This window comes from Octopus sinensis, linkage group LG2, assembly GCF_006345805.1.
Source record: "Octopus sinensis linkage group LG2, ASM634580v1, whole genome shotgun sequence".
Classification (NCBI taxonomy): domain Eukaryota; kingdom Metazoa; phylum Mollusca; class Cephalopoda; order Octopoda; family Octopodidae; genus Octopus; species Octopus sinensis.
Genome location: NC_042998.1, coordinates 174559423 through 174584968, shown reverse-complemented (window position 1 = coordinate 174584968; position 25546 = coordinate 174559423). Strand labels below are relative to the sequence as shown.

The 25546-nt window shown below is 35.1% G+C and overlaps 1 protein-coding gene across 6 annotated transcripts in view; it reads right to left on the bottom strand.

Moving 5' to 3' along the window:
- LOC115226762 (meiosis regulator and mRNA stability factor 1-like) overlaps window positions 1-24639 on the bottom strand; it is a 60288-nt gene extending 35649 nt beyond the window's left edge. The window contains exons 1-6 of one of the 6 annotated variants that reach the window (XM_036500445.1): window positions 24626-24639; window positions 20093-20240; window positions 19950-20022; window positions 9304-9842; window positions 5899-5910; window positions 4512-4687 (exon numbers count right to left, since the gene is read on the bottom strand). In XM_036500445.1, the coding sequence (XP_036356338.1) occupies window positions 4512-4687; window positions 5899-5910; window positions 9304-9842; window positions 19950-19971 (749 nt within the window). In that variant the 5' untranslated portion in view covers window positions 19972-20022; window positions 20093-20240; window positions 24626-24639. Of the gene's footprint in view, window positions 1-4511; window positions 4688-5898; window positions 5911-9303; window positions 9843-10447; window positions 10692-19949; window positions 20023-20092; window positions 20241-22393; window positions 22553-24625 lie in introns of those variants that run through there. The other 5 variants (XM_036500441.1, XM_036500443.1, XM_036500442.1 and 2 more) reach the window with 5 other exon arrangements.
- Between the last annotated feature and the right edge of the window lie 907 nt (window positions 24640-25546).

The following is a 25546-nucleotide window of genomic DNA, read 5'->3' as shown; positions in this document are numbered from 1 at the left end:
CAGCTGCACCTTTTATTACTCTTCTAATTCTTCAAACCACCAAAATCTTTGACCCTGTCTCCTCTTGCACTGAAGACATCTTTCTTCACCTCCCTCTAAAGTTGTTCTCAGTGGCTTTAACATTCACAACTCCTTGTGATTCTCATTTATTCCACATTGATGCCATTTGTGCAAAATCTGAACCTCTTGCAATCATCAACTTCTCTATCATCAATTTGTCTTACCCACTACTTGTCCCAGATTGATACCCAGAGTCAAAACACCAGTGATCTTTTCCTCTCTTCTGAATCTAATTTATAGCCTGACATAGTCCTAACAATGACTTTTCTAGTAAACCTCAAGCATTGTGCTCCAGAACTTGCCCCTCTATTCACCAAGCTCTTTAATCTCACACTCTACAAGTATCTATCCCTTTCTTTAGAAATATGCTACAGTGTGTCCCACTTTCAAAAACAGCACCCTCACTGCTGTCTATTGGAATTTTACATTCACTCCTAAAATCTTAAGCAATGTAGAGTCATTAATGCCTCTCCAACGACTTTAATCTTACTCTTAATGACAGTAAAGCCAGATTCACTAGTGGCTTAATCACTCGTCAGTTGGCTTGTACCTTGAACAAATTTGGTGAAAGCAATGTGGTTACCCTCCATGTCAGCAAAGCTTTTGACTGTGCTGGGCATATGAATAAAACTGATCACCTATGGGCTCCACATGTCTCATCTCTTGGATTAAAAGCTTCCTATCAAATTGCAGTGTTGCACGTTTTGATGGAGCTCATTCTGTTTATAAAAACATATCATAGGGTTCAGTTTCATCTCCATCTTCCTTCTATTCATCAATGACTAACTTGCTGTCACATCCAACAACACCTACTCTTACGTAGATGACACTATCTTTTATTCCTCCCAACATTCTCTAACTACATATCATCCATTACAATCTCAAAACTATGTTAAACCTACACCAGCTCCATGAACAGAGACCTCAAAAGCATCCTCTAATAAAGATATACCAAATGTTACTCATAAAAACATCATTGCATCGCACTACATTTAACTTGAGCTTTCACAATTACTCCAATTCTTGAATATCACTTTTGAGGAATACTCCCTAGAAAAGTACACTAACCACAAGGCCATATCCCAATGACTGGCTCTTCTACTCTACCTGACCTCATCTCCAGTCATTGCAACAATTGTCCTGCCACTTGATCAACATGGGAACTTGAAAAGTGAGGGTGAAAGTGCATAACTCATTATTACTTCAATCAAACCTGTTGCACAAGTCATTAGTCATTGTTCACCCACCGTTCAAGTATGATTGCAAGCACACAACTGACATCTGCAACTAAAGGCTGGATAGTCTTGTAGCACATCTACGACAATGAAATACCTTCACTTCCATGGTTTCAAGCACATAGAAGTAGCAGCACAGGTGGGAGCAATTGCATTTCTCTGGTCCTCCTCTCATGACTGCATCCCTTTTGGAAGAGCTGCATAGCCACTGACTGATTACTGATGGCTGAAACTTCTTGAACAAACAGTGGCCTTTCATTGCTATGGTCAAAGTATCACACATCCCAAACATCGCCCTATCTTAGGATGACTAAATGGCCCTTGTCGGAAGATAGACCAGCAGCAGCAAGGCAAGTGGTATTGTGTCAGTGGTCAATGAATTGGTAATACTCAGAAAAGGGAAGATAATTATATCAAATGTGCTTTTAGTTGGAAAGTAATGAAGGCAACAAGGAAGATTCTGCCTCCACTGTTTGCCCAATCAGAAAGTCACTCTTAATGACATGAGATAATGTAGTCCTAGATGAGTTATGATACTCTTAGAGGGTCAGTAAGCACTTTGGACATGGCTTCTTCAAGATCAAATCATTGACAAAATGGTTTGGAAAAATATGGGACAGTCACAGCTGGAACAGCTCTGATTTGCAAGTCTTTTTGATTAAAGCTAATATGTGATTAAACAATAGCAGAAAAAAGAGTTATAACAACAAACTATAAAAGTATTGACTTCAACATTTTTATAACTTGAACAAAATCTTGTTTGGAATGTTTACCAGAATGAATAAAATTTGCTTTCTTTTCAACATCACAAACATTTACCTTGTGCTTTACATGCAAATTTAAATGTTTAACAATTTGTAGAATTGAATTTCTTACATGGAGTAAGCTCTCAGGTTTATAAAGAAAATGAATTGATATTAGAATGGAATGGAAAAAAAAAAAAAAAAATCAAAAGATTAGCATTCAACTAGAAAACATTTGCAGCTGTTTACATTGCCATCAATTTACTTTTGTGACTAAATATAACTATTTAAAAGGACATAATTGAATTCATCATCATCATCATCGTTTAGCGTCCGTTGGAATAAAATAAGTTACAATACTAAGAAGCAAATGGTTTCTAAAGAAAAATTTAAAGTTAATTACCAAAATAATTTAAACCATTTTACTTACATATCATTCAATAATAGAAGGATCAAGTGTGTCAATTGATGCATTTGGAAATCTTAATTGCACACAATTCAAAAACTAAATTCATAAAATTCAATAGATTAATACATTTAATAAAGGTTTTTTTCTTTCAAACTGGAAAACATCTTTGGTTCAATTGACACATTCTGGTCCTTAAAGATAGGTTAAAAGTCTGGTCCTTCTAGTGTTAACATCCCTTCTCCATGATAAATATAAAGTAGACTATTTTTTGATAAGGCAGGATAATTTTCTACTTTACCACATATAACCAACAGAATAAAGCCCGTGTTATATATTTTAACTTCAGAGAAGTTAACAGGAAAAAAAAAAAAAAAGACATGGCAGAGCTTCGATACAGAACCAAGGAATCCAAATGGCTGCAATAAAGCATCTAACTTGATGTGTTTCCATCCTTCCTTACTACCTATTCATCATTTTAACCTAATTTCCATGCTTGTATGTGTAAGAATTCCTTGAGGCAGATATTCTATGGTCAGATATCCTCCCTGTCACCAAACCTCTGTTTCCAAGCAAGGTGAATTTTTTCCCCTCCTGTCAGACGTTTTTCATAGAAGACTGGAAACAAATGACATTGCTTGTATGACAGAATACTCATTTTACAACTATCATGCAATGTCAAAACAAAGCACAAATACGTGTTTCTTTCAGTTTTCATCTACCAAATCCACTCATTGATTTGGTTGGCTCACGGTTACTGTAGAAGATGCTGCCCAAAGTGCCACACCATGGACTGAACCTGAATCCATGAGACTGCAAAGTGAACTTCTTAACCAGCCATGCCTGAACCAAAGTGATGCCTGCTCTATCATATCTAATTTCGCTTTCATTTTAATATCTATTTTGGCAAGATTCTTTTATTCTTTAACTTGTTTCAGTTATTTGACTGCAGCCATGCTGGAGCACCACTTTCAAGGGTTTTATTTGAAGAAATCGACTCCCTGCCTGAACATTATAAGCTTAGTACTTATTCTATCGGTCTCTTTTGCCAAACTGCTAAGAGGACAAACATACCAGCATCGGTTGTCAGTTGATGGTGGGGAGATAAACACACACAAATACATATATATGACAGGCTTCTTTCAGTTTCCATTTATTAAATTTACTAATAAGGCTTAGGTCAGCCTGAGACTATAGTAGACACTTGCCCAAGGTGCCATGTAGTGGGACTGAACCTGGAACCATGTGGTCACGAAGCTTCTTACCACACAGCCATGCCTACACCTAGTATTGGTATAAGAAAATCTTACAAGTCTTGCACATCTAAAATTTACTGCAATTAGCTTGTTGATTCAAGTTCATACGAGAAGTAGCAAAGTGATGATGTGCTTTTTTTTTTCACTGTTTCATAACTTACATAACAGGTAAAAATTATTTAGTATTTTATTGCTCTTATATGTTAAGTTAGACAAATACTGTAGAGTAAATTTATCAAACTAAGTTTATGGTTCAGATTTTATTTGTGGTTGGAGTTGTATCAATTTCAGCATCATCATCGTTTTACGTCTGTTTGCCATGCTAGCATGGGTTGGACGGTTTGACCGGGGTCTGGGAAGCCAGGAGGCTGCACCAGGCTCCAGTCTCATCTGGCAGTGTTTCTAACACCAACCACTCCGTGAGTGTAGTGGGTGCTTTTTACGTACTACCATCATTGTTAATATTATAAACTAGCCAGTAATAGGGCCACTGTCTAGTCACTTGACCTACAAGAAATAGGCAAATCTTCCTTATATTACACCTCTGAACTTGAAGACAATGTATTCCCAGATATGAAATTCTTAAGATGAGAAAGACATGGCTGGAATGCTTTTGATCATAGGTCTGTTTCTTTAGGACTGACCTGGGGTCAAACAAAATTATGTGTTACATAATTTCTTAATCCCTCTATAAGAAGCCACTTGTCTAAAAAAATAAAAACAAAACATTTGAGGTTAATTTAATAAGGAAGTTTATAAATTAGTTTAAATCTGTAGAACTCTTTCTGACAATGAAAAAGAGAAAACGTACCTTATGCTAGACTGATTTAGATTTCCTTCAGACTTTAAACACACATGTACTCTTTTATAACCAATTTTCTTTCCATGAAATTGAGATATTGCAAATCTGGCATCATCAGTTGTTGGTACCCGCACAATGGCCAAGTTTGAATTGTCAGATTGTGCTTTGACTGTTACATCAATAACCTGATAAAAAAAAACTATACAATGAAACTAAAGCAGAGATAAAAGATTAGATAATGTTATACTTTAGGTGGGTCATTTTGACAACACACTGGTTGTTGGTCACTTCAGTATTATGTCAAAATTTTGTTACAATGTGGCCTTTCAATAATTTGTTTTTCGTGGCTGAATAACCTTCTGAAAATACCATGGTGGTAATAAAAAAATAAAAACTTGCAGAAAATAAAATTAACATTGATTTTACTGGAAGCTATGATTTGGAGCCTAAGCTTTTTGCTCACCAAATTGTATACACCATACAATTATTTCAAGAGAGCTTTAGACAGAACTGAAGTGAAGGAACTGTAGATGACTACATGATAGTTACATTATTTTTCTTCTGCTTCATAAAGTTACAGTCAGTATATCTAATGTAATATTTATCAACGAGAAACCTAATAAGCAAACTGAATCCCAGTGTTAGACTACCAAGAGTAGACATCAGGATGGGCATCTAGCTTAAAAAAAAAAAAACTGCCTCAAAAACTCCCGTGCAACCTATGCCAGCATAGAAAAGGGAACATGGTATGGATTTTCTTTTCTTTTTGCAACTGGTTAAGAAACAGGACTTGGCAATTATTTGGTCAAACCATGCTAAAACAAATATTCTACCAATTAGATTTTTGATTACTGAGCCTACTTAAGTGAATTAAGTAGCAATTTTATACAGCAATAATACAGAAATAGTTGTCAGGTCAGGACCAATTCTATTACAGGTTGATGGAAACTTGCTACCAACAGCAGTACTAACTGTTAATAGTTAAGTGAATGGTGAATAAACAGTTCCCAAAAGAATTTTCACAAAGAGTTTGACCATTCAGGAGGATTAAAAAACCAAACTTATCAAAAGCAGATGAGCTTGATTATGGCACCACACCTTGGGGAAGAGATGGATTATCAAACTCATGAAGCAAGTGAATGAAAGTTACATCAATATTTAATTCTATACTGAACATTTTTTAAGATATGTCACTTTTACAATTCTTGTAGAAAATTTTATAACAATTGCATTACTTTCCACTCATCTCAACTGAAAGTCAAAGACAAAGGAATAGAATTGTTAAAAACAAAATTGAAGTGCCCCAATGGCAAAAATGCTATGAGAATGACTTGACAGAAATAATGTACTGAATACTGACAAGAAAATGAAAAGCAGTATTTTAAAAATATGTTACCTTAAGATTTTTCTATTATTTGCATTATGTAGCCATTACAGCAGTTTCATGAAATCAGAAAAAAATGGATGTAAAAGTCTTTCATCATAGATTTATGATTTAGCCATTGTATCAATACATTAACTATGTCACATCTACAACATAGCAAACCTATATCTCAAAGACTTGCCTTCATCAAGAATAAAATTCTCTATCTTTCCAACAGTTACGAACATACATTGCAGTACTTCTCCCAATCTGAGAGAGTGCTGTTGCTAATACACACATAAACCACATACAAAATGCCATCTAATTAATTAGCATAGAATTTTCAACTTTTGGTTCACAAATGTGAAATCTCACTGTCTTCACTGCTATTATAGTGGCTTCTATTCTTTGAGCTGGCCAGTTCTTATTTACCCATATCTAGGATTACCTGACTCTTGCATACTCCTGTTCCCCTCCAAGCATTATACCCAATTGTTCCTATCTAGAATACCAACACTCTGGAATTTATTCCTTGCCCATGTTTCTCCAGACAATGTCTAACAAAACTTAATGGCTAAAATGATTACAACAATGTAATTATTTTAGTCTCAGGACTAAAATCTCAAATCAAATCACTAAATATCTGAAAAAGATATTTTATAAATAGCACAGTAAATGTAAAATACTACTTTTAACTTTATCACTCTAGCTTACACTTATCTTGATGTATATGCATATAGGGACACCTCAGATCAGTTTGTGCACCATATACTTGACCCATATTGCCTTCCACTGGCATTGTAGTATCAATGGCCATCATTCACTCATTTATCCATCTTTTTCTATCCACCACACTCCCATTCTGTCTAATGCTGGTGCTGCAATAAAATGCACACAGTGCACTGTAAAGTGGTTAGCATCAGAAAGAACATCCAGCTGCAGAAGCCAAACCAAAAATGAAATTTACATTGAGTCATTGTTCACCAATCTGTTTGAGACTTGTCCAACACAATAGTATGAAGAATATAAAATGATGAGAATGATTATAGTGTATGGGAATATGTAGGACACCCTAAATATATATCCTAATACTTCTATGTTTGTCTTATTACTATAAGACAAACAACTACATCAGAGTGTGAGAGTGAGTATATATATATATATATATATATATATATATATATATATTCCTTTTTATATTTGACTCTCCCCAGACAATCATATATATATATATATATATTACATGGAAAAATGCAAGTATGAAAAGTAATAAGATTATAAACCTGTAAAAGTATAGGACAAGCTATTACTTCTAGCAAAGAAGAAACTTTTTCCTTAAAATATTGCAAAGAATGCCAGTTCTAATTTATCACTCTTTACAGTTATCTTTTAAATTTATTGTACAAAACTGTTCGGCTAATTTGTAAGTTTGTCTAATTAGTCACGTTTTTCTGTATTCAAGGTAATAAATTAGCCAAATTTTACTTAAGTATAGTGTTATTTGTAAACTATAATAAAGTAAGTTTTAATATTCAAATTTTAATTTTAGCAGCAATATTTTAAGTAAAATGTTTCTTTACTTTACTAGAAATAATAGCTTGTGCTAAATGTAATATCTTGTCCTGTACTTTTCCAGGTTTATAATCTTAAGAATATTATTTTTTCATGCTCCCATTTTTCCAGGCATTGCTGTTATAAGATAATAATGTACCAATAATTTAAGATTTTACCTTATATTTTACTTCCATGTAAGTGATAATATTTCAATTTTTTTTTCATGTTTAATTCAAATATATGTTGTGATTGAATTATTTGATATTACCCATCCACACCAAATTAATGGCAGGGATTTTTACCATGCTGTTGGTTGCACCATGGCTCAAAAAAAGTTACAAACAAGACCCCAAAACCATTAGTTACTAGGTTCACCTTAACTAAATTTTGCAATATTAGGTCACAGGAATTCATTCAACGAAAAAAAAATTCCAGTGATTCTGGGATTGGGGGAGGGGACCCCCACCTCTTTTTTCTGAAGCAAAATAAGGGATTTGCAGCATATTAGGTCAAGGTACTTGATTCGACGTAAAAATAAATCAAAATTGATTTTTTTTCTTAGTGAAAATCGTGCGGGTGTTAATATAGAAATTTACCATAATGCTATTTAACCTCAAATCAACCCTGATACTGCAAACCTATCATCAAAGACATTCCAGCATTCAGCAAACTGTCTTTTTAGGCATTATGTAGGACATTACATACAATAGGTATGTGATTTAGGTAGGGGGGATACTCTGGCTGCTATTTTTAGCGTGTTGGCTGACCAGGTAGAAGCTCATCAGTTCAATTGCGTGAGGAGATTTTTTTTACACATGTGTAAAAATGTATGTATGTGTATATGTATCATTGGCAGAAGTTAGAGTGTAAGTAAAAAGCTGAGAGTTTCATGTATTGGCACTTATCAAACATGCATTTGTCCAATGTCACTAACTTCTGATGAAATAACTTCTAAAATACTAAATTTTGTCAAAAATGCTAAGAGTAAACCCTGTTCTATGTGACACATTCTACCAATATCAGAAGTTTGAGAGTGTCTAGTTAAAAAAAAAAAAAAAACTAAATCTATACATCAAAGTCGACCTCTGCGAAATTTGAACTCAAAATGTCAAGACAAACGAAATACCTTTTTCTTTACTACCCACAAGGGGCTAAAACACAGAGAGGACAAATGGATTAAGTCAATTACATCGACGCCAGTGCGTAACTGTTAATTTATCGACCCCTGAAAGAATGAAAGGCAAAGTCGACCTTGGCGGAATTTGAACTCAGAACGTAATGGCAGGCGAAATACCGCTACACATTTTGTCCGGTGCGCTAACATTTCTGCCAGCTTGCTACCTTAGAATGTAAATATTCATTTTAGAAATATATTCTTTATTGTTATTGCTTAAGCATTACTCCCTTACTGACATTAAGTTTCATAACATTTTACATCATAACTGTTTTTCTACTAATTTTTGTTCAATGTGACTAACGATTCTGAATTTTTCATGCATTTTCCTATCATTTAAGCAAAGTATACTTTTAATTTAAAATTAAAAAATTTATGTTAATTGAAGATGAATATCTTTCTTACTGCGCCCCGCCCCTTGAGGTCGCAGATATTTTAATGTAACTTTTTTTCTACAGAACCAAACCTCAAACTATGCCAAAGTGTAGTTGAGGAAGTGTCCTCTTTAAAACTAAGTTTGCAATTTAGTTGAGAACTGAATTAGTGGTGAAGCTTGGTAGCTGCTGCGATTGACGAAATGGTGAACTTAAAAAATAAATTCAATCACTACCGTGGTTGAACGATACATATACATATGAACATAACCATCCATCCACTAAGCATCTATGTTGCTATAAAGAACTAAGAATAATAATTTATGGAAATCTTACCATAACTGCAGCTCGAAAAGTTGAAGAGAGAATTTCTTTCCACTCTCTTGGACTAATGTTATAGTCAAGATTACTAACCAGTACTTCCACAGAATCTAATGCAGTACATTTTTCAGAGTCTGACATTAAGACTGGATTGGTGTTTGTTATTTGGGAATTTGTTGTTTTTGCTGTCACAGGATGAAATGAATTTTTAAGTGGGTTTTGATGGGCATACAAGCTATGGGTGGCAGAATATTTTTCAGATTGATTCTTAAAATTGTTTGAAGGATCAAATGTATTGGATTTTGGAATTTCTAGTAATCCAGGTTGTAAACTAGGACTGACTTCTTCAATTAGCTCTTTTTGAATGCTATTTTGTTTTAAAATATTGGAAAAATTATCTTTGTCTATATTGGTTCTATAGGAAGACTTGACTCTTTCTTTAACAGCATTGATGTGATTTTTGTGTGAGGACTCTGGCAAACTGCTATCTGGGTTATGGTAAAATGTTCCATCATCAAAATTACTATTTGAATTCGATCCTGATATGTTAGAGTCTGTAAAAAAAAAAAAAAAAAAATGAAGATAAAATTCTTTATGAAAATTTGATGCTATAAATGAAACGGTATCAAAATAAGTTATTCACTTTGAATAAATTTAGATTGAGGTATAATTTAAAAAGATAACCATTGAAATTGACTAGATGTAATCTTGTAACTTTATTGATATGAAAATTAGGATAAAATAAGCAAAATTTCTAGTAAATAATTGATTTCAATTAATTCGGAATTGAATTCTATTTTCAGAAATTAATTGAAGAATGATCTACTTTATTTTAAGTTAATATATGAAGAACATTAAACAAAACCTCATAACGTGAAATATATTTAAAACAATACACAGATATTTACTTTAATTTTAGTAATGGTAAAAAGAAAAGAAAAATAGCCAACTTCGGTATGTAACAAAATTTAAAAAAAATTTCATTCCTGATAAAAAAAAAACAACCTTGGTTAAAAGTATTTTGAAAAAACAAAATTCAAAAGACTTATATTAAAGATATAATTAAAATTATCTTCAACATAGAACATAAAAACAATGCAGGTTATTATTTTAAAACAAATTTATTTCCTTAGCAATAATGTATTGTAAAAATACTTGCCTGATATGGAAGGTATATCTAAACTTGGCGAGTTATACATTGGTGGTAAGATAAAAGAGTATTCACAAGAGAAATCTTTGTAAAAATCTTGAAGGTCATTCATTGAGAATTAATTTTAGTTTTGTTCTCTTACGTCCCGAATGTTCAGTAATTTAAAATGGATGGAAAGTAAAAATTTACTATTTTTAGGTGCAGTACACACACTGAATCTCCAGAAAAGAAATTATTAAAAGTAATAAGCACTCTAGATATAAAAAAGGAAAATAATGCAGCTTCTTTCTCATTTAAATATTTTGACTAGGAAATAAAATTTGCATATCAACACACAAGTTTTAAAGTGTAATCTTATTTTGCTGCTTATCAGCAGTTCAATTGTGCTTTCTCTCTGTGAGAGATGGCAGGGTATTCCTCAATTAACTCTGTTTATTCAGATATCAGCGAATTGTCGTCATTGGAAGAGGAGCTCGTGAGAGCTGTAAAGAAAATGGATAGGCATTTGGACTGAAAGACCTTCGCGGAAGCCACAGAAATTCGTAAAAAGGAGGTAAATGTGAAGAATCTGAGACGGTTCGAAAACCTGGTGGATAGGGATGGTGGCGATGTTAAATTGTCACCGCCCGAGGTAAAAATGGAGAGGTCATTGTCTACAAGGTGTACTCAGCGGAAGAAAAGATCACTTTAGACTCAACAGAAGTAATCGAGAAAGCATTGAGGCCAATTTGGCGAGATATAACTAACCTTGCCAGAGGAAGCCGTTTCGGAACAGTGAGCGTTCATTTCAAAAGCATCAAGAAAGCAAGGGAACACTGAGTAACACTCCTGAAGACAGACAAAGCAGTCCTCCTTCCAACGTACTTGGGGAGGACTGCCAGAGTCAAGATGGAAGGAATTCCCCAGGAAATAAACGTGACTTGGGTGGCTGCAGCAGTGTTTCTGACAAGCGAAGAGGAAGTGACAGTCATCCAGGCCACGAACTGGCAAGGTAAGGCTCTTGAAATCATAATTCAGTGCGCTACGAAATATTTGGAAAAAACGGTCGACCATAACGATATGTGAAGTGGTGTTGAGAGTATGAGTGGAGGGTAGAATCCCTCGCTGCTACAAATGTTTCCAAAAAGGCCACATCAGAGCAGATTGCCCTGAGAAAAAGAAAACCAGGAGGAAAAACGGAAGAACTAGAGAAGGTGGAAGAAATAGCAAAGAAGTAGGAAGAAATATGGAAGGTGGTGAAGCAGAGAAAAGGGAAAAAAAATAAGTCTAGATGAACAGGAACCCCAACCCATGCCCTCTTAAACCCACCCTAACTCGGCAGACACCAAACCCCCATTCCCCTCCTACACAGAGAAAAAGAAAAACAGTTACCACAGAATGTACAAAATACCCCTCCCAGTGTGATATGCTGTGCTTGTGCAATTACGGAGGATATAGATGAGGAACTTCATAACAACGTGGAAAAATGTAAAGTTTGTAGAATTACAGGAGTGCACGAATATAGTATACTGGTGTCAGAAAAACAAAAAGAAAAAATAACTAAATTTAAGAAAGGACAGGAATGCCGGAGAATAAGCGTGGATATTAATAAAATACAGGACAATGTGACATACAAGGAGCTAAAGGAAGAATACGGTATAGATATACTGAAAGACTCGAGATTTAAAAGAAAAAATGGAAGTAAGTGATGCTGCTTGACGTGGGGCAAGCATCGTTTTCATTAGCATTTTCATATTTTATCGTATTTTTTCGTGTTGTGTGTCCCCACACGTTTTTGTGTTGTCCCCTTATGGGCAATAAAGAAATAAGATTTTAATTATGTTTGTCTCCTTTTTTTGAGGTGCGTGTCTTTCATTTTTGCTATAAGTCTTTTGTGTAAACAGTTGTTGTTTTTGGTACTGCTTGCAGCAATTTTTGTGTAAAGCCATCAGTGTTTGGTGGTGGTGAATTGTCGGTGATGTGAGGAAGTTATACCGCGGCAACGAAGAGCCGAACTTCTGTCGGCCCGAGGGTGCTGAAGCAGGAATTGTGGCGTGGTAAGGAAGAGCTGTACAAGAAATATAAAAACATGGTGAGGAGAGAGGGGGGGGGGGTCGAATATCAAGTTAACCCTACCAGAGGGAGAAAAATTGAAAATGGCGAACAGAACAATAACATACAATTTTGACGGACGTGTACAGTTAGGGTGGGCAGGATCCCACCACGCATTGATCCTGAATGGATTATTACAGGAAGTTTTTCGGATGATAAAGATAGAAACAATGAGAAATTGAAGATAATATTGATGAATCGAACCCAACTAATGAATTGGTAGGGGTACGGGATTGAAGCATTACGAGTGCGGCGAAAAGGGGCACTTAAAAAGGAAGTGCCCGAGGACAGTGAATGAAATAGCAGAAACTGAAAATCCTGAAAAGGAAAGAGAGGAGGAACAGCCGATGGAACAAGATTTCGTGGCGGTAAAATCGAGGAAAAGAGAGGAAGAGGTCGCCAACGACAATGGAACAAAAACAGACCAGTCAGCAATGTTAAGTAAAAAGAGTACACCAATAGGATCTCCAATTAAAAATGACACAGACGGGGCCGTGCTAGACAAACATACAGACTTCTTAGCGTACAAAAATTCAGACCCACACACATAAACACGAAGACAGGCAGAGACGCAGAAATATATACAAACAGACACTAGAAAAACCAGAATTACAGAAACTGAAAAGCACAGACGTACTAACGAAATACACAAACATTCAGATAAGTCTCAAAAAAGCACAAACACAGAATCGTAAAAACAAAAACACAGAACAGACACACAGGACAGAAACAGAAATAAAATTTTACTAGTAATGTTTAGGACAACACTAAAAATAGAAAAATTGCGAAATTGAAAGGAATTGTGAAAATAAATCTAGAAGGGTATGACAAAGATATGAAATGTATCTTGACTGACGAAGTGAAGTACAGTTCATTAAAGGAGGCGTTCCCTTCAGCCGTAAATCCACTGGGGCCGGAGGTGGACATCAAACCTCGCGCTCCGGTGATGGCGTACAAGGAGATAAAAGAAAGGATAAAATGGTGAGTGACATTTGTTTTGAAGACTGCGAATAGACTTTGGTAAATCTTTTAAACTCTTTGCTTAAAAAAAAAAGTGCAAAGATTTGTAAAAGTTTTCTTAAAGTTTAAAAAAGAGAAAATCTCGTAGACATCTTGGAGTGGGGCCAAGATGTTTTTTTCAAATCATTTTCATTATAATTATTTCATCCCATTCGTCTTTTCATGTTTTTTGTCCCCTCTGTGTTTGGCCCTTGTGGCTTGTAATAAAATCCGATTTTAATTGGTTTTGTAAGGGAGGAACTGAGGTAAAGGACATTGATAGCAGTATATTTCAGCTACCCGTTTTATCAATTTGAGTTAAGAAGGCAAAGTTGACTGAAGCAAAATTTGAACTGCTTTGTCCAGTTTAATTATTCATTTTTTTTTTTTTTTGTTAAAATGACCACATGAAGAATGTGATTGAAAAATTCAGTTAAGTCAACCTCAGTATGTTATCGATATGTATTTTAGTGATTGGAAAAGAACCTTTATTTTCAGTGTAATATTACCAATAAGAAAGTCTCATTATAGTTACTAAAACTGTTCATTCTACCAGTATACGAAGTTTCAAATTGTTTAGTTAATTAGAAAATTCCGTCCATCAAACAGAAAAGATCCGAAATATTAACTAAATGCTTCCTACCAACAATGCCTTTCCCTCTTGGATAATGTCTTCAACTGCATTGTCTGAAGATAAAATAAACTGGTCATGGCTGGAATGCTTATATTGTAGAATTCCTTGAACAATGATGACTTTACTTACATTTTTCGGATCTTTTCGGTTTGAGTGGCAGTTTTTTCTAGCGGTGTCATATGAAATTGTCACCCATAATTATGACCCTAGTATTGATCTATTGCATAGGGTCAGGGGTGGGGGGAAGGGTATTTTTTTTCTTCAGAAATGTAAATAAACCCAATCTGTTTCTTAAACGAGGGACATATTCATACGGCACAGAAAGTTTTCACCTCAATAGACGTCATTGATTGGTTGAAATTGCAGAAATTGAAGAAAAACAACAACAAATATCTTACAAACTATAGAATTTTCTTAATAAAGCTAAGAGAAAAAGATGTTTTATAAACACATTCTACCAGTATACGAAGTTTAAAAGTGTTTAGTTACCTAGAAATTGTTAAAAACTGCCGGTCAAACCGAAAAGATCCCATTTTTCATGTGGTCAGCCTTAATTAAAAAAAAAAAAAAAATTGGACAGGGAGTTCCAATTTTATTCAAGTCACCTTGCTCCACTCCCCTTCTGAGTTGATGAAAATCGGTACATGAAATATACTGATATCAATGCTCAACATGACTCTTCCAAAATTTACTTGTGCTATTTTAAAACAAACCAAACTATGTATTGATAACATAGATTAATAAAAGCTAATGTGTTTCTCAATTCTAAGGGAATGAAAGCCAAGTTGTGTATATTCAAAATTTGAACTGAGAAAGGGTGTTAGGAATAAAGTCTGTGTTCTACCAGCTAATTTCACCATTTTATTAGTATATTACGTAATTACATAACTCTTTCAAAAAGTCTAGGAGTGATATAGTTGACTAGATCAATTCCAACATATTGCTGTTGTGCATCTGGAACTCTGTAGGAATAAAATAATTCTTCCTTAGGTACTGTAAAAGATGATGCTAAAAACATTGTTTTTAGTTCAGTTTTATACCATTACCACTAATCTTATTGTTGCTTTTGTTTAGTTATAAGGCAGACCTATGATTAAAAATGTTTGTTGTACTTATCTTTGGTGTATACAGGACTACATTAATCCAATCTCTTTAAGATGGCTAAGTATGATTCAAAGGAAATTTGGCTGTAATTTTTAGGGACTTAAATAACCATACATACCCTCTAACTAGTTTGTTTCTTTTATTTTTATGTTGTACAATGTAAGTATAAAAGAACCTGGTCAGAAAATTTATAACAAGCTAGAACTATTTATTCCTTTGAGAAATACATGCCTATAATAACTCTTACATGAGGAGACCACATGTAAGAAATAATTTCATATAAAAAAAAAAAGTCAGAACTCCAATTACCTAGGAATTTGGAACCTAATGACTGGTTTCTTTTTATGTTAACCTGTTGAACAATCATCACAGTACAAATAATGGAATAAGCCAAATAAATATTGGGGTAGGGGTAAGTCAATTACATTGATTCCAGTATTTCAGCTAGTACTTTATTTCATTGACTCCTCTCCCCTCAAAAGGGATGAAAGGCAAAGTTAACCTCAGCAGAATTTGAAATCAGGACATAAAGATGGATGACATACTGCTTAGCATCTTGCTTGGTGTGCTAACGATTCTGCTAGTTTACTGCCTTTCAAACAGTGGCTAAGTAACCGCCACAGAGAATTGAATGCCATACGTCTCAACTCCTGGTCAAATGCTCACAAGCCAAATAAATATTGAAGAACATTAAAATCCATTTTCTAATCATATGTAACAGTCAATTGTTTAATTTTTCTTACTTAACCCTTTTGTTACTGTATTTTGAAATGCTCTGTGTTTCTTTCAATTACTTTAACTATAACAAAGAATTTAGTAAAATAACTTAATTATCATTCAGCTAGTGTTAGGAACAGAAATTGTGACTAGGGTTTGGTGGAAGATTTTAATTCAAAATGAAAACAAGACATTTGTACTCAGAACCAGAGCCAGTTTAGTAACGAAAGGGTTAAAGACATTCATAAATATCTGATAAAATTAAATTGACTTCTGGGCCAGCAATGTCAAAGATAGCCCTGGTTTTGTATTGCCTTTTAAAGTTGTGTGACTTGATTTGAACTCAGCACAGTAAGCTAACAATTCACTTAATTATACAGATTTTTTTAAAGGCCTGTTGAAATAGAGATTGTAGAGAATCAAACAAAACAATATTTAGTTTTGTTCTTTGTGGTTTTTATTTCAAAACTTGTCAGTCAAACCTGTCTTTCATTCCTATATTGATAAAATACAAGTTATACTTCGACTAATTCTACAGCATATATCCTTATTTACACAGTTGTTCGAAGTATAAAGAAATAAATATATAGCCTTCAATTCTTTCAACAGTGGATTGGACCATAACCTGTTGGTGGAGTGAATTCTTATGAAGTATTTTTACAAGGAAATTTAGCATCCCTTGTTCAATAAATACAAACCATTAATTCTTTGGCAGATAAATGGTGCGACCTCACCTGGAATTTGCATCACCGGTCTGGAACCCCTATCTTGCCCAGGATATTAATCGTCTGGAAGCCGTTCAGCGATGTGCAACCACGAGAATACCTTCCATCAGGTATTTGCCATATTCTGAACGCCTTACTTCCCTGGGCATGGACACATTGAAACTCCGACGTCTGGCAGCTGACTTGGCAGACATCCATAAAATTATTAACCATCTTACAAACAATAACTCTGAGCACCTTTTCAAATTCCACCTGTCTAACACCCGTGGACATGTTTACAAAGTCAGAAAACAACACAGCTCCCATGACTTTCGGAAACATTTTTTCATGCTAAGATTTGCTGAAGCATGGAACAAACTACCGGCATCAGTTGTTAGTTGTCGGAGCACTGCATCCTTCAAAACTTCCATGCTTCCTGAGATTTGCCAACACTACACCTGATTTTCTCCCCTCCATACACACGCAAGCATGTATCTGACTCATACACTGTTCACTTTCCAGACATTTGTACATTACTGCATATGCTTATACGCACTTTTGACAAGTTGTGGTGCACCTGAGCACTGTATACAATAATTTCATTATTATTATTATTATTTAAATCTGCATTCTAATTACTTGATCTCACTAAAAATACATCTGAAAAGGAGGAAGAAGTAAAGGAAGTATGTTGAGACAAATATCAATTTATTTCAAGATGATTTGATGCCATGTAGATGTAGCGTATTCTATTTGATAACTATAGCACAAAGGTAGTTGGCTGAGCAACTTAATGAGATCTGTAGTGCCAGTACTCTAGCTATATTTAGTCTCTGCCAATTTGAAAACTACACTGTTCCTACAATAGTTGTTCCAAGTGAAGTCCAGTTAAATGAACCTAAAATTTAAAGAGTGTTACCATTGTGACTATCCAGTCTTTTGTATATCTACGGCTACATTGTTCAATGTGTACTTACATTTCTATTAAAGAAAGTATGATTTAAGGATGATTCAGCTGCTATTTCTAGCATGCCAATTGATTATGTAGAGGCTCCTTATTGTATGGGCAACAGTCTGGGCCTGTTGCATTTTCTCCTCTATCCAGTCTGTTTTGTTATTTCTTAAGGCACTGATTTCCCAGAGGTAAAAATAGCCAAATCTTTTGAGCTACTCTGTTCTTAAAAAAGAAAAAGCACATTGGTTTACTCTCTCTCTTTTACTTGTTTCAGTCATTTGACTGCGGCCATGCTGGAGCACTGCCTTTTAGTCGAGCAAATCGACCCCGGGACTTATTCTTTGTAAGCCCAGTACTTATTCTATCAGTCTCTTTTGCCGAACTGCTAAGTGACGGGCTTTAGATTTGTAATATAGCTTCTGGTTAAAATATTTATGGCAAAAACTAAAAATCTTTGGATCTTTTCGGTTTGAACGGCAATTTTTTTCTAGCGGTGTCATATGAAATTGTCACCCATAATTATGACCCTAGTATCGATCTATTGCATTTCAATCTGTTTTAGGGTTAGGGGTGGGGGGAAGGGTATCTTTTTTTCTTCACAAATGTAAATAAACCCAATCCGTTTCTTAAACGAGGGACATATTCATACGGCACAGAATGTTTTCACCTCAGTAGACGTCATTGATTGGTTGAAATTGCAGAAATTGAAGAAAAAAACAACAAATATTTTATAAACTATAGAATTTTCTCAATAAAGCCAAGAGAAAAATGTTTTATAAATACATACTACCAGTATATGAAGTTTAAAAGTGTTTAGTTACGTGGAAATTATTTTAAAAAACTGCCATTCAAACCGAAAAGATCCAAATCTTTTTTTTTCTGAGACCTGTTTTTGGGATCCTATAAAGATTTGAAACTGGTTGCAGATTTTTCTGACTGGAAGTTTTACATCCACTCCACACACTAAAAGAATAACAATGTTTTGTTATTTTTATTTTTTAAGATCATTAATAGGTTAATTAAAATGAATTTGTATCTGTAGATGTAAGGATGGCTATGTGATTAAGAAGTTTGCTTCCCAACCACATAGTCTTGGGTTCAGTACCACTGCATGGCACCTAGGGAATTGTCTTCTATATCCCTGGACTGACCGTGTGAGTGGATTTGGTAGATGGAAACTGAAAGAATCCCATTGGGTGTGTGTATATGTATGCTTGTTTCTCCTTGTGTTACTGTCACACAAGCAGTATCATTTATTTCCAATATTCTGTGGAAACATGTGACCATAGGGAAATATTACCTTGTTTGGAAACAAATGGTGGTTGGTGACAGGAAATGCAATCAACTATAAAAGATCTGTCGCAAACTTCATCTGATGCAAGCAAGTATGGAAAAGTGGATGTTAAAACGATGATAGTAACAAGCCAAATGGAAGGTAAAAGGTGATATTTTTTTTTTTTTATAAACAGACAGTGGACTGAATTGGCTTCTGGATTAAGCACAAGTTTTAACAAAAAATATATTCTTTTAAATAGACACCTGTGCATTACTTATTCATGGTAGCCAAGCTGCATTTACAAGGCACATCAACATTCTACAAATATCAGCCAAATTATTAAGTCACCTTACTGAAATGGTAAAAAGGAGCACAACAGATAATATAGATTTTTCGTTTTTGGATTTGGTTTGCAAGATTCTTTATATGAGTTCGTGTGTTGAAGCATATTCTGTTGGGTCTTGGGAGAGTCATTTTCTTTTTGTGCCTTATAATAAGAAAAAAGTGGAAATTTTATTGGTGAGTGTGTTACATTATAAAGCACAAAAAGAAAATGACTCTCCCCAGACACAGCAGAAGATAATTATAGACTTTTCTTTTAAAAAATGGAATATAGACCTGGATGCAGAATAATAGAAACAAGATGAGATAGTCATGGCTGGAATGCTTTTGATCATACTTTTGTTTGATCAGAGATCATTAGGGCTTCATAGCAGTAACAAAAATCCTGCATTGAATTTCACACTGGTACCCCAACACCCTATCCAGTAGACTGTTGTTTCAGCAAATCTTTGTGAGAAACTTGTATCAGAATTGACCACGTGCTCTGAAAGTCCAGCTGAACCAAAAGTGATCTTAGTTACTCCAGCTGTAAGGTACACTGACATTGCCAAAAACAAAATACTATACAAGATATTTTCTGTATCAAAACTGGTTGGCAATAGCTAACACAGTCACAGACAATCTGTGGGACTTTCTGAATAGCATCCCTAATAAAAAAATTACCTTGAATTTTTAGTAGTGTAACTCACCTGCAGGTAAGACATATCTCATGGAGCCCACTTTGCATAAAAAGTTGCCTGTCTGATCTAATCTGTGCCACACCTACTGCTACAGTTTTGTTCAAAGCCAACCAAATCACCTCACTGTTGCAACTACTGACTAGAACTGTGACATGCTGTAATGTACTGATCACAGCAACTCACTGGCATTCTAATTACTGATATTATCATTCTGATCTTGCCAACTATCATCACCACTACGATTCCAAACACTGCTACCATTATCATGATTGCTATTAACATGACCCTTTCTACCACCACCTAAAATAGAGTTAACTGTAGCAATTAGTGATCATGAAAAAATTATTAGATGCAGCTTAACCAAAGTCCTCAGATTAATGTTCTAATGTTAAATCACCTATCAGCTTCCAATTACATAAACATCAATAGTTGGTATCAAAGCTAGTATCTCTCAAAGTATAGTTTAAATCGTAAAATGTAAGTATAATTAATTTGAATTTATTACAATAAAGAAGATTCTGTTTTTATGTCCTATTAAATAGTTTCTAACATAGGCACATAGCCAGACATTTAGGGGAATGGCAAATTTTCAAGTTACTGTTGGAATGAATTACTTAGCATTACACAGCAATAAAAGATGTAAAGGTGTGAATATTATGTCAAATTAGATATTTTATATATCCTATGGTTTTTACAGTTCACATTTGTTGTTCCTGATATACAATGTCTCTTCCTAACCAAGGACCGCACTGCACACTCCGACATAATGTGATGATTCACATGGAGTGCAGTGTGACAGTCCGGAGATATCCTCTCTCTCCACTGTCCAGTTGATTTCTAAAGGAATGTAATTTCTGGTGGTGGACTCAGCCGAGCACGACGGTAGCTGTTCTTTTGCACTTAGTAGTAGTATTGAGGGAATGTATCTAAATATTTGCATCAGAGATAAATCAATGGTAGCATCTACAAGTTCGTCCGATCTACAAAACAACAACAACAACAACAACAAAAAGGAGCCAAATTTCTCTCTAGTGTCCTACGTAAAAAGGACATCTTATATTAGGTGTTTCTGGGCACAATATATCTAGGAGTAAGAAGATAGTTACAGTTTGAATGCCTTTGATCATGGGTCTGTTTAATTAGGACTTTAGGACTGTAAGAGTTGACTGATTTTGCTATAGATAAATGCAACATCAGTCACGTTAGGCGAACGGTCCAGATTTTCGGCAGGTAGCTTGATATACTGATTTGCCTTGATATAAATTTTCGATATGCTAAAAGCGCCGAACGTTCTATCGCAAGAAAACGGAGACAAGTGGACGCATAAACGATATTGTTTATACAATGTCTCTTCCTAATCAATGACCGCGCTACACACTCTGACATGCTGTGATGATTCACATGGAGTTCAATGTGACAAGCAAGACAATATTTTTTTTCATTTACAAGCGATCTTGAAAATGCTGTTGGCAACGAAAATTCTAGTGTACATTTACTACCAAAAGCTTAGTGGAATTAAAGTGATTTAACCTTACATAAAAATTTTCAGATTCTCTCCATATTTTTAATTATCGAACCTCATAGAATAAAAGAGGATATATTTCTTTATTGCCCACAAGGGGCTAAACATAGAGGGGACAGACAAAGGGATTAAGTCAATTACATAGACCCCTATGCGTAACTGGTACTTAATTTATCGACCCCGAAAGGATGAAAGCAAAGTCGACCTCGGCGGAATGTGAACTCACAACGTAACGGCAGACGAAATGCGGCTACGCATTTCGCCCGGCGTGCTAACGTTTCTGCCAAAAAAGAGGATAGTCAGTTTTTACCTTTTGTTGTTTCAACATACTGAGGTCATTAGTACAGGCATGGACACTACAACATTCCATTTCCATTTTGTTCAAACATTTGAGAGATCGATTTTTCGTTAGATGGCCCATTTAAAAAAAGTTCTTACGACCAGATTTAAGAAGCTAGGAAATAGCCGATGAATATATCCGTAAATATAGATATAAGAATGTCTAGCATGAAAGTTTAATTTAACTTCCACTGTTCACTGTTCAAGCCTTGATCACATTCTCTTTGCGGCGGAGGAAAAGAATACGCATAAAACCCCTTTTTCGGCCTAACCATAAACACCGTATTCTTTACCTGCAACGTCTTTGCTATCCGACACTTGAGGACTTCAAACATGTGGTGTTCGTTTTTAGCTTAGCGGTATTTCGTCTGCGTTACGTTGTGAGTTCAAATTCCGCCGAGGTCGACTTTGCCTTTCATCCTTTCGGGGTCGATAAATTAAGTACCAGTTACGCACTGAGGTCGATGTAATCGACTTAATACCAATGTATGTCCTTGTTTGTCCTCTCTGTGTTTAGCTCCTTGTGGGTAATAAAGAAATAGAGGTATTTCGTTCTATTAAGAGATTAATTACAGTGAGACAAAATACTGATGAAAAATGGCCTTGTACATCCATAGATTTATTCATAGATTTGTCTTGTGTTTGACGATACATATATTAAAAAGTGTTGAGTTCTACTTCTGAAACGCAGTCACATGGCTAACATCCGGTTTACTCGTGAAAACCCCACGAGCAAAGAACTAACGGACATGCGTTCAGCGAGACTCGTGTTTCGCTGCACTATGTTGCTATGTAGTATACGGAAAAAGAATCACAAAACAATATATATGTTTGCCAACTAAATTACAACAAGTCAAAATGAATCCAGAAAGAAAGCAAAAGGCCCGCCTTTATCTCCAGCGTGGTGACAAATTTCCAGAGAAGCTTTATGCAGTAGTTGAGGACGGCCGTATTCTTCGGTGGGACAGTAATGGCGTAAGAATATCACTAGGCTTTCCTACACAACAAAATGCTTCAAATTCCTTAATTGAAGAAAATCCTGGACCTAAAAATTATGAAGCTTTAGTAATGGACTTGTATCCAGGCTTTGTTCAAATTCCACAGTTTACTAACCTGAGGCGTCTTTTCCGCGAATATAGTTTTGGCTGGCATGTGTCTTCTAGAGGTGTTTTTTCATTCAGTCACCCTTACTTTCGCAGAGGCCGGCAGGATTTATTAGCCAATATAAAGACCAGGCGGAAAACCATACCTTTTTATAAATGCGGCTTCGGTCAACGTGTTAGCCGAAGATCTCTGAAACTAAAGAGGGACCCTGATGAATTTGATTATTCCGAGGAATTACCCCCCGATTTCCATGCGGCACTGAATAAAAACAATAACAGTCTGGAAGAAGGAAAACTAACTAATGTGGGACATTGTGAAAAGCAACGAGAAACTCGAAATAGACGGTCAAAGATTAACAATGAAGCTGTTTCGAAATTAGACTCAAAGCATGGCAAGTTCGAGCAATCAGAAATGGAGTCAAGTAGACAGCGTTTAATGAAAAAACTACAACTGAGAGATATCCTCTCCTCTTACATTAAGAACGAGTTTGATAATGAGCAGGATATTCAATTACTCTCCATGTACCTGTTCTGTTGGAGCGGAATTTTCAATGGAGCCAACGACACCACTGACCAAATACTGACAGAAACTCTCTCCTCACCATTTGATTCATCAACACAAGCAGAATATATAGAATGGCTTTCTGGCAACAGCGGTTATTTAAGACCTGTTTCAAATTCTGGAGGTAACATTATTCGAGAATATTGTCCACTGTGAAGATTACTTGCACTTGATGGAACATATTTGTCGACTTTGGTTTTTAGTTTGTTTTAACTATTTTTGTCTGTCAACCATTCCTATCACCAACATAATCATCAAACTTGTTTAGAAAGAAAGTAAAGGTTTATACATCAGTAAAATGGTATCTTTTTTTCCATTATTTCAAATTATTTTTCGCAGATTTGTTAAAAATTTTTTTCCTTATATACACAATTCGGTGGGTTTATTTAGTTGTCTCGTTTTATGACCGATCTTCAATATGGAATGGTTTTTATTCAACAGATTGTAAATATTTGACATTTTCTTCCCACATAGTTCGAATCTGTATTCCAAAACCCTCCACTCAATATTCAGTTAAGCCACCTTTCATAATCTCCACTTGAAATTTGAACTCTTCCAGGGAGAAGTTATAAAGTGTGTCCTCTAACCTATGACATCTCGCGGGGAAACTTTTCTAATAATCTTTTCCTAAATGAATGAGATTATTAAAAAGATTGATAGTTTTCTCTTTTTATTTGCTTCATTCTTTAAGAAATTGTTTCCCGTTACTAAATTAATAATTATTAAGTGACCATTGTTTTTTTTTTTAACCTCGAAATACGTTTTACACGGTAATTGTTCGCATCTAAACGCTAAACGAGGAAAAATACTAGAAATAGAAAAATAATTCCGTTTAATTACCTGCATATTAGGTGCAGCTGGAAGGCTTTAACTTGTCATGCACAGCTAACTGATTAACTAATGTTTACTATCCAGAAGAGTTAATTAAAAAGTTACCTTCACAATTTTCTCGCACCCAAAAACACTTCTTTATTAAAATAGAACCTTATGTGAGTACTCGTTATGCTAGAAATAGAAGCCAAATGTCTCAAATCATACTTCCTTTGCAATGGTTTTCAAACGGTGTGCCGCAGATAAAAAAAAACCCAAAAAAACGTAAAACATTTTTCAGTCATAGCCAAACTGCGACTCCCAGAAATTTCTGAGTTGCAGACCTGACGAAAAATTACCTTGAGGCTATTTTCAGTAATGCAATTTGCCTGATGATGAATCGTGTCTTGCCACCCGCTTCTCGAAAAAAAGGCTTTAAAACAGCAGAAAATAATCAACTATTACTGTATTTGAGCGTTTTGAAAAGTAAGAAAGAGATTTTTCTTAAGCATTTAACTTTCCTTTTATTTTATTTGATAACAATTATTTAAAAACTTTCCATGTGAAGCACTCCACGAATTGAGAATCATTGTCCTACGGTTTTAGAAATGGAACGACACAGAGGTTAACATATTCCGAGATACTCTAAAAGAAAAATAGGATGGTCTTTTATAGCTTTGCTCGTTCAGGGCTGACATGGCGCTATCTTCTTTGCTATTGAAGCAATAAGAAAAGGTAAATTTCTGTATTAATATTCGCACAATTTACACTAAGAAAAAAAAAAAAAACTCGGATTTTTTGCGTGTAATCAAGTGCCCTGACCTCCTAATATGCTGCAAACACCTTATTTTGGTTCGGAAAAAAAAGAAGGGCGAGTGGGGTGGGGCATCCCGGAATCATTGGAAAATTTTTTTCTTTGAATGAATTCCTGTGACCTAATATGCTACAAAATCCATTTTTGGGGTTCGAAAAATGGGGTGAGGTGAGGTGGAGGCCTCGGAAATTTCACCTCACACCCATTGATCTTTTCACCCGCACGAAAAAGTGTGTGTGGGGGGGGGGGGAACGCCCCCTTTTTTTCCGAACCTAAATAAGGGATTTGCAGCATATTAGGAAATCAGGGTACTTGATTTCACGCAAAAAAAAAAAAATCCGATTTCTTTTTCCTTAGCGAAAATCGTGCGGATGAAAACATCGATGATGGTCGGGGGTGAAATTTCCGAGGCTTTCACCTAACCCCACTCCGTTTTTCGGACCCCAAAAAGGGTTT